General features: G+C 48.4%; 1 protein-coding gene across 2 annotated transcripts in view; it reads right to left on the bottom strand.

Moving 5' to 3' along the window:
- Nucleotides 1–3,974: 3,974 nt before the first annotated feature.
- Nucleotides 3,975–17,499, bottom strand: part of pawr (PRKC, apoptosis, WT1, regulator) — a 46,484-nt gene continuing 32,959 nt past the window's right edge. The window contains exons 4-7 of one of the 2 annotated variants that reach the window (XM_047023209.1): nucleotides 15,173–15,207; nucleotides 11,952–12,072; nucleotides 10,771–10,875; nucleotides 3,975–7,521 (exon numbers count right to left, since the gene is read on the bottom strand). In XM_047023209.1, the coding sequence (XP_046879165.1) occupies nucleotides 7,435–7,521; nucleotides 10,771–10,875; nucleotides 11,952–12,072; nucleotides 15,173–15,207 (348 nt within the window). In that variant the 3' untranslated portion in view covers nucleotides 3,975–7,434. The remainder of the gene's footprint in view (nucleotides 7,522–10,770; nucleotides 10,876–11,951; nucleotides 12,073–15,172; nucleotides 15,208–17,499) is intronic. The other variant, XM_047023208.1, reaches the window with a different exon arrangement.

Below are 17,499 nucleotides of genomic sequence, written 5' to 3'. Positions count from 1 at the left end.
TCTCTGGAATTACTTGATATGTCTTTAGTATACAATGTGGAAAGTATCTATTAAACATAGTTTGCCTCAGGCTGTTTATCATCTTCTGTCCTTTTCAAGTCTTACTTGGCTCTGATTGACATACAAGGACATGAGAAGCCCCACTGTTCAGCGCCCAGCGCAGAATGATTTTAGAAATTAGTGGAGCTACTTTAAAAAATGAATTAATTGTTCTTTCTGTTGAGGCAAAACTGCGACATGCATGAAGTAATATGATTACTGTTATCATCTGACTATTATCTTCTTTTTTAGATTTTCTTAGCGAGAAAAATACATGATTCAAGCTTGTTTACAGACGTGAACAAGACAAACATGTTTACCATTCACAGCAGAGATGTCACTTCACCAGTTCCCTCATGTTTGCTGTCATTTGGTCAATTATTTTCAAGGAAGTTGCAGATTTTTGAGACTGGAATGTGCATCTGTCTGGGATATGTATGTTTTGTACAGCCCTGTGTACTCTCGAATTTGGTATTATTTTTATGTTATAATAGTTTATTTTTGAAATATTTTGAATTTGTAAACAGTTTTAAATTTGCATTTCTTATTCCTGTTTCCTCTTTTTTTTTTTTCTTGCCCGCTGCAATTTCCCCTTGAGAATCAGTCAAGCACCCATCTCCCTACCAACGTGCATTGCAAACCACATCTTTAACATTTTCTGTCCAATAAAGAGGAAGCAAAATATAAGGCACTGGCATGGCACCATACATAAAGTGAAATCACAGATCAAAGTTTCCAGCATCAAATTACAGGTGTTAGAAGCTCCCAACATATTGCCTGTGGAAGTAAAAGAATGCACACAACAAACAATATATTTTCTCTCTGCTTTCATCTTCCGGAAAGTACTCAGAAACATCACAACAAAGTCATCTTGTTGCCATCTTACAAAGAGCACCACCTAGTCATTGTTTGACACATCAGCGACCCGAAACATCATTTTCTTTGCGAGGCCTCAGAATAAGCTTTTTGGGGAGTTTGTTGTTACCAATCTTTTTCGTCTGCTCAACTACATCGCACGGTGATTGAGGTCCACCATGTTCAACATGATGCCCCAGAGGCATCACTGTGTCCAGGCTGAATGTAATGAAAGACTATCTATGCATGGAGACCCCTCAGGACATTTACATTCAATTAATTCAGCGTATGCTTGTATCCAAGGTGACGTAAACATTTATAAATATTGCAGAAGATCAGTGATCAGACGTGCATAGTGCTAGGGTTTTTCAGTGGTCAGAGTCAAGGAACAGTCTAAATACATAGACTCAGTAAGAGACCCTGGATCCATAGGATACCCTTGTCCTGTGGGGGCAGGGCAAATGTGGCTGAAATGTCATGGCTGGGGACCATGTACAGACCCAGGAGCTGGGTGACCTTTCCAGTCATCTGTCACCTACTCAGGGGACCACACTGGCCCGTCACAGCTCCACAGTTGCTCTGAATGTCACGTCACATGGTTTCACCAGGTTAGCGTCTACTGGCTTGGGGACAGTCTGTCTGTAGGAATATGTCACTCCAGCAAGAGCACTGGTAAGTTTGTTCCAGAGTTACCGGGACAGAGAGGGGAACAGAGAAATAGGACAAAAAAGAAAGAGACAGTAGGTTTGTAAGAACATGTTACTATCATGTTTGTTTATTTGTGGGATGTGTGGCCGTGAAATTGCTCAATTCATTAAAAACCAGTGGCGTGCGATTGTTTCTCGACAAGGAATTTCCATGATTCATTCTGGGAACATTTGTCGGCGTTAAATATGAATGTTAGTCTCTTCTGTATCAGTGGACCTATCATCTTGACTCGAGAGTTGGCCTGGTCTGCGTCCAAACCACTGAGCATGAGCACGCCTTGCCTGTGTGTCAGTCTGAGGCGACCCCGGGGGATCATTGGCTCGTTAGATTCTCCCTTACAAGCCAGCCAGGAGCCATACTTTGCTAGAAAACCACCTGTGTGCTAGAGATACGTAAATAATGGAGGGGGGGGGGGGGGGGGGGGGGGGCATGTGGCTGAAGAAATTGAGGAAGGAGAAAAAGGTGAGCTTAGCGTATGGATGTAGGTATAGAAAGCAGGTGGGTGAGGTTGTGGATATACTATTGATATGATATATTAAGAGACGCCTTTTTAGGATATATTTTGTCCTGTGTAGTTTGATTGATGTGTTGACATTCTCATCACGCGCTGTTTGCACACAAACATGGGAGGAAGATAAACTGCAGGCATCTGACTTACTGCACAAAGACAAGCCCCTGGGGGGGTTCTGCTGTCTCCATCATTCCAGCAGCAAATGCTTTGTGTAAAGTATGTGTGCTTGAGTTTGTCTGTGTGGAGTTTTTAAGACAGTGCCTTTGCTGTGGGTGCGTGTGTGTGTGTGTGTGTTTGTGTGTGCAGGGAAGGGGGTCTATTGTGTGTGCGTGACTGTCCCCAGGGGAACAGCTCAGAATGAGCCTGTGCTCTGAGCAGAACATGCCCACATGGCCCTGTGCCTCTCCCCTGCTGGCAGCCCTGCTGAGGAGAGGACACGACAGCGGGGGCTTCAGGTTGGCGTGGACCCCGAGGTGCAGCCCTCCACATCAACCACCGAAACAACAGGAACACAACAGCCACTAGTCCCTCCAGGGGGCACCTCGCTGTCATGGAAACTGTATAGAGTGACCTTCCCAGACTATCGACAGTCCCCAGAGAGCTTCCATTTTCCGGTTTATGACTCATCAGCAAAACAATCAAACTTAGTAAGCCCTGTATTAGAAACAGTTTATCGTGCAATGCCGGAATATAGCTCTTTTACACCAAACAGACTTAAAATGCCAAGCTGCTATATTACAAGGGTAATGGGTTTTAAACTAGGATATTGATAGATTTTGGAGAAACCACCTTTTCCACTGTCAAGGCGTCAATAATGATGATCATCTGACTTTGTTTCATATCTGTGACTTGTGTTTGTGTAGCAAAAGGTCTACTGAGTAACCCAGAATTTATCATGAATGGTTTTTATTTGCAAAGTCGAGCAATGGAAAATAGCATAGCAACATTTATAATGTTCACAAAAAAGGGAGAATTTTATGCAAAGGTGATTTGGCTACATTTACCAGCAAATGGATTCACTTGGCTGAATTCAAATGGTCACTTGATGATGGATATCACCAAACGGCATTACAAAACATCATATGAAATTCCACCCATGGACTGAGATGGAGGACATTGGGGTCAAGGGCATATGCAAAACATATCAGAGCGTTGAATCTGTGGAGTGCAGTGGTGATGGGAATGCTGGTTGGTGTGTAGCAGGCATTTGATGGGAACACCACCACCTACTGGTGAAGCAAAGTCAATGTGGCACAGAGGGAGCCCTTCAGGCAGACACAACCAGTACACTCTACATCAGAGGAGCAGGAGTGCCAATAGCCAGTGTCTTCTAGGTAAAAACACACTCAACGTTCTCAATTCCCAATCTCCTGCCTCATCCAAATCCCCCTGGATGTTCCCAAAGAAAATGTAGAATTGCCATGTTTTTGGTGTTACTGGTCATTAGCGCTCCATTATTCTTCCATAACCAGGCTGTGGAGAATATCTGTAGTTAACAGAGAGTGTGTGTGTGTGTGTGTGCGGGTGTCCTCAGACACAGTTGGGGAATGATTGATCGGGATCCGCATCATACCTCGTTGCCATGGCTACCGGCCCAGAGGATCTCTGGAAGAGATTACTTTTATTCTCAACAGAGGAAGAGGAGGAGGAGGGAGGGAAGTCACCCTCTGGTCGTCCAGCGCTGGGCTTAGCACTGTAAAAAGCTGCTTTGCTGCGGGCGCTGCCTCTAACCCTTGCTAGTACAGTACCCAGTCAGTAGCCTGCAGTGTCTCCAGAAGGACAGGCGCAAAATGAAATGCTGATTCATATCTATTTACATGGGTATATTATTATTAGATAGTATAACAATCATACATGTTCATCTGATACAAAACATTTAATTAAGCAGACAAAAGGAAAAACAAAACATGCTATCAGAGTGTAGTATGCCATCATAATCAGGCCTGGGTGTTTACACTAATACATATCACCACCATTGCTATGGTAACAGTGTAAGGAGATCGAAATTATGAGAATCCATTCCATGAGTTATTCACACAGTCTTCACTCTGCAGAGACGACCGACATGGCAAACCACGCTCCTCTATTGACTTGAAAAGGGCGTTTCAACATTGCGACGTGGCCGCGACGCGTCGTGTCGATGGAAGCTGGGGAGAAGAGTCAGTGTCGGGGTGATATCGTCGCCAAGCTCTCATCTAACAGGCTCCGACTCAGAGCTGGCTGCTTCCAGACAACCGTGGAAGAGAGTGACCAGGGGAACGCCTGGCTGGCGGTCAACCACAGAACGGCTCTCAGAAACACCAAGGTCATCCATGTGCGGTTGGAAAAGACCAAAGACGATGTGCTTGGTGCAATGTCTGTGCGAGGATCAGAGTTCTAGAACATGGAAGTGGGTAAAAGGGAGACAAATGAACGGGTGGGGAGATTTTCAAAAGATATACTGTAATACACCAAAACTGTATTTCTGGTCAAAATGGACCTGACAAAAAAACAACCAAATTGAATTTCCTTCTTTTTCATCCCCCCCCTTCCCCTCCCCCTCTCTCCCTTTCTCCCTCTCTCCGTCTATTGTCCTCCCTCAATCCCTTCCTCTCTCCGTCTCTGTGACCCGTCTCTAGATGGGCGAGTGGCTCCGTGCACATTGGATGGGAGATGGAGGAGAGATAGACTCGGAGGACCAGCAGCCATGAAACCACTGATAATGAAATATGGGCTCCTTCAAGAACAAGATAAGGAGACACAGCCACCCTCCCCAGACCGCTATCAGCTCCACAGGATCAAATGCATCTGGGTGTGTACACAGTGAGGGCCATTCTACAAGACAGACCATACCAGCTGCATCATCTCCAAGTACATCTTTAAAGTCTGCTTAAAAACAATGAATACAAAGTGTCCCTTCTGTTCTGTGGCACAGCTACTGAACCAACTTAATGAGGGATTGGGGTAATAACCTTTGATAGTTCCTCATCTGTGACTTCAGACTTGGATTACAAATCTGAGCTTTGTGGCGTTCAGTACCGGTGAGATCCTGGCATGCATCTTGCATTTGGATCTCTACATCACCACGGTGGATTGGGGAGAATGAATGATGACACTGGACCATCAACCAGGTTGAGCGGTTTAGGCAGCTGTTCTGGGTGGGAGCCGGAAGCTGAAACGTGGGATGGGTGAGGTGACTGAAGGACCTGGGAACCATGGAGAGTCCAAGGAGCCTCCCTGAGAACAGTCCTCCCAACAGATGGAATAGTTTCAGTCCTTTACACAAGCATACTGAAGCAAAACCTTTATTTCCATGAAAATGCTAATAGGTATTACGGGGGCTGGCCAGGAGACCTGAGGAGACCAGGCAATTACCTTGACATCAGTGGTGATGTGCTTCCTGTGGAGCCCTCCTCTCTCCTTCCTCTCTCAAGGTGAGAGGACTAATGACTCGAGCTAGAGAGGGGGAGGGGGGGCTGAGAGGAAAGAGAGAGAGGTTAGCCAGGGAAAGAGAGATATAGAGTTATATAGGGAGAGGGTGGTCTACCAGCTAGGCTTACAAGTGACCGGTATGATGACTGAGAACGTGGTTTAGAGCGATGGAGGAGTAAGCCTTCCCTGCCACCCCAGTCCTGTCAGAGTACATTACCTGGCCAGACACACGGCACTGTCACATCAACTTAGACTTCAAGAACAAGAACGAGTCGACTGAGGAGAGAGATAATCAACATTTATTAAATGACTTCATCTTCTGTACATGCATGATGTAGTGGAGAACGACAGAGGAGTAGGACGCGTGTCGGTTTGTGTGTGCGAGATGGATTGTGTGCGTGTGTGGGAGAGATGGACTGTGTGTGTGTGTGTGTGTGAGAAAGTGCTTATGTTCAGAATCCCCTCTGTACAGTTTAAATATATTCTTTGCCACCCAGTGGGCTTGACAAGTACAAGACAAGAGGGAGAGATATAGAAAGCTGCACTTCATCACAATTAACTGACCCCCTCCCCAGCCCCTCTGCACCCCCTCCCTGCCCCCACAGGAATGCATGGTCTGAGTACAGATTAGGTAAGAGGAATATGCTGTCTCAGCCTCATCATTGCTCAGAGTAAACAGTTGAGAGCCATTTCAAACAGCATGTTCCTTCATTTGATTTGGTTATCATAGGACAAAAGGAGAGCTGTAGCTTACTGTAAATATCTCGCTCACTGTATACCACGAGCAGCTAACACAGCCAAGAACATTTGCAAGAAAAAAAAAAAAAAGGAAAGTTGTAAACGCTTGAATTAAAGACGCCAAAATATGCATACACAAAGATTCCACATTGATTCCTACAGGGTTAAACCCCGAAACAAAACCTCACCACCAACATACTACAGCGTAATACTAAACTGTCGACACTTGAAATAGCTAAAGCATGGGTATATACTGTATATCTTTAATGAGCCCGGGTTGTGTCTATACAACCCGGGTTCAAATGTACCACATATGAATGGCAAGGTAACCATGGGCACGAGCAGGTCGAATGCTCTTGTTCCTTCAAGCTTGTGGCGCTCCTGGATGTGTCCCTAAAAGGGCGCGGCGAGGCACAGAGCCCACTTTGGCTGACAGTAGTGGTTTTGTCTGAAATGTGGTCTGAATCGCACAGGATTTATTGACGGTCTAATAGACATGGATGTAGAGATGATCCACAGAGTATATTTGCTATGTAATGCAAATATGTCATTATACATAAGGATGACCTGGATCTGGGAATGTGTCCTGTGTCAGAAGACCCCCCCCCCCCCCCCCCCCCCCCGGTGAACAGACCGTGAGTTTATGAATGTGGAGAGGGCATTGTCAGCTCACTTAAACCACCTAGAGCAGAACCATGTGTGCTCTGTGATAAACTGGGTACATTCAATGTTTTCCTTATTAAAGGTTTTATCAAACAAACAAAATCCAAATGGAGTATTTACAACACATTTACATTAAATATGCCACCATAGACACATCAGGACCTCCGCAGAGACACAAACAGACCAGGAACAGGAACACTCACTTCCTTTAGAATCCACTGAAGTCAGAATCCCATCCTCAGGGGGAACACTCAAGTAGAATTTAAGGCTGGGAGGTTCTAAAATCGGTTTCTCTCTCATATATATATATATATATATATATTTTATTTTATTTTTATTTTTTTTTTTTTTCAGGAATGACAGGAAAGTGAGACATGGCGGTCCGAGGACACTGTAAAGGGTTTGTTGTTCATTTTGGGGAAAGGACATGTCCATGTTGTTGGTTCTACCTGTTGGAGGTTCTACCTGCTGGAGGTTCTACCTGTTGTTGGTTCTACCTGCTGGAGGTTCTACCTGGTCAGCTGACCCACCACCTTCAGCAGAGTCTTGTTCTCCTGCTTGAGCTGCTCGTTCTCGTCCTCGATGTCGTCGAGGTCCTGCAAGAGACACCGAGCGGTCAGACACCTGGACAAGAGCACACACTGTCCCTCTGCAAAGACGTGCCATCTGGTCGCCACATTCAGCCAGCCTGCCAGGAGGAGGGGGGGGGGGGGGGGAGGCTGAGGCGGAGGAGCCAGGGAGTCGGAACTCCTAGGTCTACCCTTCAGCCACCTCGCCTTCGATAATAACAAATTAAACATCAACAGCTTCAATTAGCCGCAGACGAGGAGCTGCCAACGGCTCCTCAAAGTCCTCACCCTCGCCATTCCAAAGTGACACTTTTCATTTTCAGCTTCCTCCATCACCGGCGGCGACCGTTTGATTGGGGGGGGGAGGAGGTGGGGTTGGGGGGAGAGGAGTGAGCGCAGTCACACTTCTCTGCAAACTTTAAAACGCGTGAAGGTACAGGAGAGGAGGACGGGAGGGTAACCCGGACTCAGAGCAGCCACAGAGCAGCTTGACACTGGAGTGCCGTGGACAGAGACAGACACCAGGCCCATCTTAGAGAGGGACAGACACCAGGCCCATCTTAGAGAGGGACAGACACCAGGCCCATCTTAGAGAGGGACAGACACCAGGCCCACCTCAGAGGAGGACAGACACCAGGCCCATCTTAGAGAGAGACAGACACCAGGCCCATCTTAGAGAGGGACAGACACCAGGCCCATCTCAGAGGAGGACAGACACCAGGCCCATCTTAGAGAGGGACAGACACCAGGCCCATCTCAGAGGAGGACAGACACCAGGCCCATCTTAGAGAGGGACAGACACCAGGCCCATCTCAGAGGAGGACAGACACCAGGCCCATCTTAGAGAGGGACAGACACCAGGCCCATCTCAGAGGAGGACAGACACCAGGCCCATCTTAGAGAGGGACAGACACCAGGCCCATCTCAGAGGAGGACAGACACCAGGCCCATCTTAGAGAGGGACAGACACCAGGCCCATCTCAGAGGAGGACAGACACCAGGCCCATCTTAGAGAGGGACAGACACCAGGCCCATCTCAGAGGAGGACAGACACCAGGCCCATCTTAGAGAGGGACAGACACCAGGCCCATCTCAGAGGAGGACAGACACCAGGCCCATCTTAGAGAGGGACAGACACCAGGCCCATCTCAGAGGAGGACAGACACCAGGCCCATCTCAGAGGAGGACAGACACCAGGCCCACCTCAAAGGAGGACAGACACCAGGCCCATCTCAGAGGAGGATACCGCTCTCTAATGACAGGGACGTAGTCAACTGTTACGAACCACAGAGGAGTTTCCCCGAAATGAGAACCAAAATAAGATTAGAGATAAGATCTAGATGGAGCGGCCTCCATCATGCACCGGAGCTCAGCAGCAGACAGCCTGGACTCTTCAGGGACATCCAGAGGCAGATTCCCAGCAGGGGGGTGTTCAGTGAGCCAGTGGAAGAACCCACACCCCCCCCCCCTCCGCTAGAGGAACATCTCTTTGGGAGACAACCTTCTATCTGGAACCCCGACAGAAGATGCCAGACTGGATCTATACTTATCTCCCTTTATCCCATCAGGCTGTCCGATGGTTATCAACCACGGCTGGCGTTCCCAGGACCAGACTTTAAATGACACACTTTCTGTATGTGATGGCCCCCACGTCTGGAAGCACCCCCCGTCCCCCCCTACGTCCCTATACAGCCATATAGCTTGTGGGTAGTATTGTAATGAAGAAATATCAAGGTCATGAAACCAGTCAGGCCCAGGGAGAACACGCGGTAGCTCCTGTGAAACACAACACTCGGCCCTGTGTGTTCGTAGGCTCACAACTTGTTTGTGTTGGAATGCTTTGTAGGAGGACGGCGGCCATCTCTTCTTGCAGTATATCTGAGACATGAAAGGCTGTCAGCACCCCCCCCCCCCCACCACCCCGCTGCTTCTCCTTTTTCAAATGCCCCCCCAAAAAAACAGAACCGTGTTTTCCGTCTGCCAGAACCGTGACCCAGAAAAGTGGAGCGGGAGGTCGTGAGACGGAGTGTTGGTGGAGCGTCTCCCAGCGGCGAGGGCTTCTGAATGAGCTCAGGGTTCAGGGAAGAGGGTGAGGCGCCTGCTACATGAGCATCCCTGACCTTTGAACCCTGCTTGCAGTCTGGGGGAAACACGGCTTTGACCTCAGAAGGCAGACAAATAGCAAAAAAAGGAAAACCCTGGCTGGCCGAGTCTGGTCATTTTTTTATGCCAGGAGCGAATTATGTTTTTGAGCCGTCAAACCCCAAAAACATTTTCAACCAACAATAACGTCTGACTAGGCTTAGAGCTCCACTAGGAGATCTATTACAGGTCAGATCAGTATCTGACTGTTCTCGGGCCAGATTTCTTGGTACCACTGGGAAAACTATGTGCCAGGGTAATACATATGGTTGCCAAGGTGACAGCTGTTCCATTCTACGAGTAGACTTCCTTTGCCTCTGATACAATGAGAGTCTTTTCAAGTATTGTCCAAATGCATTCACATCCAACCTTCCTCAGCAAACAGAATCACCTTCACCACGGTTTATGGATCACTGCTCATCATGGGGATTGTTTTTACTGACACCCCAGGCTAGATTCCTTTTTGAGAACACATAAGACGAGGAGATCTGTCAGGGAAAGTCCCAGGGTTGAAGAGACCAGCCTGTTCGGAGTCGGGCTCCGCACGGCGAACCCCACCAGTGTGCCCACACCCTGCCACAGGCTGCAGGGGAGCCTCACACTGGCTGTTGGCTTCCTGGATCAGCCCAGCATAGCAACCCAGATGGAGGTACCACGGTGATGGCTGACAATGAGTTTAACTCATGTCCATCAAACACCTATCAGGGCCAAATAAGTAGCTTGGGTAGAGGGAGAATGTGATGGCGTGTGTGCGTGTTGAGAGTTTTACTCTCATCGACAGTGGCTAATTGTAATCTTCGGCTGATCTGAGAGAGCCGCTTCACAATATCAAGCTGATTGGCTGCAGACAGGAGAGGTGGGTTCTACACACACAGCTGCGAGGCCACTCGCTGCCCCGGGCCCCTCGGCCTCTCCGTGCTCTGCTGGAGCACAGCGCTGTGTCAACATGACACCAGCTCTGTCAGCCACAGCTGAGTAGCAGCGTCCTCTGTGGGAGAGACAGGTGAGCAGGCACGGCCGACGGCCAGTTTGGGTTTTCAAACACAGACTCACTGGGGGAGACGGAAAAAGCGCCGACACACCACACCGTCTGAGTCGAGCGGACAGAAAGGGTGAATATGCAGTGAGACTTACTCTGTTGAGCAGGTCGATCTCTTCCCTTAGCTTGTCGATGAGGTCGTCTTTGTCCTGGTGGGCCTTCACTAGCTTGTCATTCTCCTGCCTCTCCATGGCCAGCTCCTGAACACACACACACACACACACAAACACCTGTGTTGAAAGAAGGACAGGCTTTGTTGAGGCCGAGGACTTTATAGGACAAGAAACACTCGTTAAGGTCAACTAGGAGACTCAAAGGGCAGGTGATAGTACTGCTTGAGGAAGGAGAGAAACAGAATGAAAGGATGCATAACGGTGGGAGCGGCAGTAATGTACACAGAATTATTTATTTAATCTGCCTTTCTGGCTAAACCACCCCTCTACAGTTGATAAGCCAGAACTGGTTTCCAAGGAAACACATCGACTGTAACGACAAGAAAAAATAAGCCTTGATGTGGTTGATTGTCCAAAGCAGTATTTATCTGATCCAATGTTGAGAAGCGTAAGTAACCCAAGCTTCAAAGCATCAATCGCATTATTAAGATGGAAGCCGCCGTAATGGGATACCACGGAAACATAAGCATGCAGCACATGCCTCTGCAACTGGATAAAAACCGTAACATCAGTCAAACACGACAAACAGCCAGGTAAACGAGGCCTGTAACACAACACGTTGGAGATGGAAACATAAACAGATGGACCAGTATAGCAGTCCATCACGCTGAGAGAGAGACCTGGCTCCCAGTAGGGGGGCCAGGTTACAGCTGTCCTCTCTCCCACTTCCTCCCGGACCGGCCCTGACATTTAACAATGAAAAGTGATGGGAGCAGAGCTGAGCGAACCGGGGTGTTCATAAACGCCGTGCTGGAAAGTAAAATGTCTCCATGGTTAAGGTCATCCTGGCTCGTTGAAGAGATATGAGGAGATATTACAGTGTTGGAGGAACTGGACAGCTAGGCTAGTGTGGGGCTAGGAGACAGCTTAGGAGACAGGTGACACCAGTGGTGTATCTGCACTAGTAGATGCCAGTACACCAGTAGATGTCAACTACACTGCTAAAAAAGGACCAGATCTGATCCTTACCCTGACCCATACAGACCAACACGTGCACGCCCCACAGGGCTCCACGCTAGAGCTGCTGTCTGTTTGGACCCTTCTATGTGCAAGCAGCAGTAACAGTGAGGTGGCTAGGCTCCAGCAGAGCAGGCAGCAGCTACCTTCTCCAGGTCCTCCAGCCTTCTCTCCAGGCCTCCGGGGGCTGCAGCCTCTCGCCCGGGGCGGCTGGGGCGCTGTCGGCTGTTTCCCCCAGACTCCTCCTCGGAGCCAGGCCCTGAGGAGCTGAACACACACACACACACAGGCAGGTACACACACACAGGCAGGCACACACACACAGGCAGGCACACACACACACACACAGGCAGGCACACATTCAAACACACACAAGCAGGCATACACACACACACACACACACAAGTAGTTAGGAAGACGCTTACTGATTGTCAATAGCGATAAATAATGCATTAAGCTCAAATCTGTTTCTGACCATTAGGACTGAAGCCCTGTCTACACAATGGACTTCTAATAGACTGACTGTTTAGGCCCAAAAATAACAGTGTTTTATCCATTTAAAAAAAACTTTTCATCACTGTGCAGTGTTCTCGTCAGCACCCCCTGCCTCAAAGCTCCATTAGCACACAAAAGCTGTCAAAAGATTATTCTCGCCACTTGAGCAGAGATGGGGGGGGGGGGGGGGGGGGGGGGGGGGGGGGGGGGGGGGAATGAAAGGCTTAAAAAATATGTGTCCATCTCAAACACAGAGGGACTGGAGAGAGCGGGAATTGGCATCCATTCTTTTTATGTCACGAGCAAACAATGTGGTCCTGTTTGTCAGCTGGTGAGGAGAAATGGGCGAGGTGTGCAGCGCTGATCAGCTACCCGTCCCACTCTGTCCTAAAGACAACTCAGGGGCACCCAGGGACCGGAGCAACCCATGTTCCAAGCTGATTTATTTCAGTATTTACAGCTCACTAATTTTTTCAGAACCGAAGAGGATTGTGCTGGGCCTTTTCTCTCACTTTGGGAATGTATTTGTCTCGGCTGCAGGCTCTGGGCTGCAGAAAAGTCCTTAAAAAGCAACAGTAAAAAGAGTGCGAGAGAGAGTGCGAGAGAGAGTGCGAGAGAGACAGAAGTTCGTTTTTCTCATTCTAGTTTTTGAAAAGTATGACATTCTATTATGCCCGTGTCTGAAAAGAACATTCTGAAGCGCCTATTTCCCCTCATGAAAGCGAAGACGACTTTGAAAAAACGTCTCAAATGGGTGCCTGCTTCAGCACAAGTCCGAGTGAAAGCCCACAATGGCCACCTGGATGGCGACAACCACTCCAGCCCTCCACCCGTGGATCACCCCATTCAGCTCCGCTTCACAAGTCCTGACTTGTCACTCATCACGCACGCACGCTCAAGCAGGCCCATGAGCACGGACTGGAACACACACACAGACACTCACAGACAGCCTGAGTCTTTGGCTCCTTGACATTTGCTAAAGCCTATTAAGACTACTTTCATTCCTTTTCAGTGCTAAACAGTGCAGTGCTGCCCGCTGGTTCTGATGGAGAGGAAGAGGTTGAAACGCTTCCCAGGGTGCTCGCCCACACCCAGATAAGAGTGCATTTCCTTCCTCTCTCTTGTGAAGGCTACTTGGAGACCACACCTCCCTCATAGACACACACGTACACACACGCACACACACACCCACCACACTCAGCAGTACATCTGTGCTGGGGCACATGGACCCCCAACTCTGGTGCTGACCTTTGTCAACCCCCCCAACCCCCTCCAGAGCGGAAGGCTGCAGCTTCACATGTTCTGTTTACATACGCACACCCACCCACCCAACCTTAAGTCTCTTGTAGGCTTTCAGCATCTGTTGGGAGCCCGCTCTAAGTGTCCATGTCACCCGTGCTAAACAGCCCACTCTGGCCAATTAGCAACCCGCTGTGAGAATGAGAGGAAGAAAAATAAGAAACACAGAGCGCAAAAAGAGGGAGACAGACACAGAGAGACAGAGAGAAAGAGAGACAGAGAAAGGGAGGGAGAGAGAGAGACACAGAGAAACAGGAACAGAAAGACAGAGAGCGAGAGAGACTGAGAGAGAGCGAGCGAATGAGAAGCCCGTGATCAGCTGAGCCCCAGCAGGTGGGCAGACAAGGCAGAGCCAGCACCAGACTGTACACTCTGTACCATCCTGGGCAGACAAGGCAGAGCCAGCACCAGACTGTACACTCTGTACCATCCTGGGCAGACAAGGCAGAGCCAGCACCAGACTGTACACTCTGTACCATCCTGGGCAGAAGCACACAGGCGCCAGGCCTGGTTAGGCTCTAAATCATGTCCCACCAACTCAGTCTAGATCATGTTAATGATCTAATCCCTGCAACCACAACTCCAACCAAACAAGGCAAGCGAGAGAGGAAGGAGGACAAACCACAACACTCTCCTGATGTTTCAGCTCAGACGGGACAAGAGGTAGCCCCTGCACATCCCCATGCCTGCTAGCCCACACCCGCTATACCAGCTAGCCCCCCCCCCCCCCCCTCATCAGCAGCCTTGTGGTGCCCACCTGGCATCCTCTCCGCTCCAGTTCGCCAGACTGTCCAACTGTGGCCACGCCAGCCAATCGCAGGCCGGCGTAATTGCTTGGCCAGATTGATAGCGTCAGCTGGTGGTCCTGGCCTATATTCCGCCTCGACTCGACAAGCGCTTGGTGGTCATTGTCTCATGCTAATGACGACGGGTAGGAGAGGGGCACAAAACTCCAAATTGTTCTTTGAAAGTGTTGCAGTGAAGGGAGTGCGGTTTCATCGGAGCACAAATAATTCACATCTACAAGAGACCGAAATGGCTTCGGGGGTGCTGTGTAATACGTGTCAATCAGACAAGTTGTGAGAAGAGAAAATGGGCTGCAATCAGAGATATTTATGACCATATCGACTTTGATTGAACTTAAAGTCAGATGCTGCAGTATATGTGGCTGGTTTTGATCCAGCCTTTCAAATGAACTGCCACAGACCTTTTGGAGCAAATCACTTCATTTTCGCCAGGGCGCCCGCCAACATCTAGAATGACAGTCTAAGGAAAACGTCTGCTGGCGTCCAGCTGACACCAAGAGAGGAGCGTGCTTACTTAAGCTGCCTTGTCATTTCTGACCATTATTGGTCAGAAATGACATTTCTGAGCAGTCTGCTTGACTGGTAGTGCGAGGTACACATGCACACACGCAGACATAAGTGCACATATTCCAGTTTCAAGAAACTAAAATGAACAGATGTGTTTGTGCGGATGTACTAGTCATTAATGACCCAAATTGATGTAATTCATCCCTTGGCACGTAACACAACACTTTGTGGAAGGTGATTGTGAGGGATGAGTCTCCTACCTCTTATGACGACCGCTTCCAGACCTTGGAGTATCCTGGAACAACAAGGCAGAAGAGTTGTGTCAGTCCAGAGAGAATGTTCTCCAACATCAACACAACAACCTTACAAACAGAAGGCATGTTCTGAAGTTTTCAGTTTGTAATTCAATACAAAGATGTTTAACAGATCAGATACTAAGAATAGGATTAGGGTTAGTGGAAAACTTCTATCAAATAAGAATATAAACAAACATGCATGTGGACCATAAAAACTGAATTCCATCCCAGCAACATGATTTAGCAGAAATACACCTGGAATAGCTATTCCGGACCAGCCTGCAGGTTGTATATTAACATTGAGCTTGAGTCTCTGCTGTAGCGCTGATATATAGGTATTCTGTCTGAGTTTAATAGCTTAGCTAGACCCTTATAGCCCAGAGTGATGCACCGCAATCTCCTTCTGCAACCCCAGGTGAGGACGTTAATCATAACCCCCTCCATTATTGAATAATCTAATGGTTGCTTAGGTGTATACCTAGGTGGTAATGCCCCCAAAGATTTCCTCTGAGAAGAAACCACCATCTGAAAAGCAGGTCAGTTCCTCAGAGGTGCTATGCTCTAGTGTGTGTGTGTCTATACTCTGCGCTCAGGGCTGACACTGGAACATTTCTAGTTTGATGGAGCTCCCCTGCTCTCCTTCCTTCCTTCACTCTGAGCCGGGCTATAGGGGAGGCCATTCCCCATGTCTGCTTCCCAGCATGCACCAGCCTCGCCTGGCTTCCTGACATCCCATCCATTACCCCGGTGTGTCCTGAGCCCTCTGTGTGAAAGGGTTCCATCCTCATCTGGCCTCTGGGACCAGCAGCTTTACTGGGGTGTGTGGGAGATAGAGGACAGGGCATGTCTGGTAGACGGAGGTAGGAGAGAGGACAAGGGATGTAGGATAGAGGACAAGGGATGTAGGATAGAGGACAAGGGATGTAGGATAGAGGACAAGGGATGTAGGATAGAGGACAAGGGATGTAGGCTAGAGGACAAGGGATGCAGGATAGAGGGATGCTAGATGACAGGCCATGTGGGATGGACGACAGGGCAGGCCCAGGGTGTCTTTCATCCCTGTGTGGCTGTACTGTGGGATAACCACTTTGAATATGGTTCCAAAGTCCACGGATACTACCACTCCCCTCCCCTATCAGACATAGGTGTGAGTCACAACATACAAAACCCTCTGAGCTAGCGGTTATGTGTTCCATAAACTATGAAAAAGAGTGAGGCTGGCTCCAAAGTGACGGGGGAGGACAACTTTGTGGTGTTGGTGGCGCTTCAGGAGAGCTTTGCTGACTTCATAAAGGATTAGGGCTTACTGTGATGACAATGTCTCACATGACTGTCCATGAGGATGACGACTTAGTGCTGGGTGTTAGGGCCGGATGCTAATGGCAGCAAAGTGACAGGACTGGAGACAGTATATTTGAGGGGAGAGAGGGAGATGAGAGAGAGAGAGCGAGAAATAGAGGAAGGGAAGTTTAGAGAAAAAGCCCTAAAACCAAAGTAATAAGACGTTCATAGGCTTTAAGGCCTTCATTATCTGATCCCACAGCACTGTTAGCTCCACACTTAAAAGAAAGCCATCTATATTTAAACTGCAAAACCTGTTTAATAAAGAAAGATAGAGCACAGTATAGGACACACAAGATTGGCTGTCTAAATGCAAATATGTACCATAATATATTTGGAAAGATAGCGGGTACATCACCAAGAAGCCCTCACCTATACCAGCACCAGCTGTATGCTCAGCCTAGCTCCTCAGATACAGTCATGTCCTTGTTTCAGGTGTAGTTAAAGCTCATCTACACCGTAGACCAAATACATCAGGGGGTGAGTCCTTTCTTAGGAATTGACTGCAAAACCCCGTTTTATTTGGTGAAATAAAGGTGCTGTGGAGATTTGATTAGCTAAATCCTTGCTGGTGAGATTTAATCAAGGCTAAAGGTGGTTCCTGGAGTTTTTAATACGTGTATATTTTAGTATGTGTGTGTTTGTGTGAGAGAGAGACAGAGAGGCAGAGAGAGAGGCAGAGAGAAAATAGAGAGAGAACAGAGAGAGAGGCAGACAGACAGAGATATAAAGAGAAAACATGTTATTTTACAGCGTCTGTGTTGATCTGACCAACTCTGGGCAATACATTAAAGAATGCAAGGGTGCTCTGACAGTTGTAAAGAGAGGAGAGAGAGAGACCACCATACCTTCTCATCCTTCCTCTCCAACTTCAGCACACTGAAGTGCTTCAGAGAGATCATCTAAGAATGTTCGACGGTCTGTTGTGTAGGTTAACACCATTCGAGTGC

This window comes from Hypomesus transpacificus, chromosome 7 (assembly GCF_021917145.1).
Source record: "Hypomesus transpacificus isolate Combined female chromosome 7, fHypTra1, whole genome shotgun sequence".
Classification (NCBI taxonomy): Eukaryota; Metazoa; Chordata; class Actinopteri; order Osmeriformes; family Osmeridae; genus Hypomesus; species Hypomesus transpacificus.
This window is presented reverse-complemented; position numbering and strand designations above follow the sequence as displayed.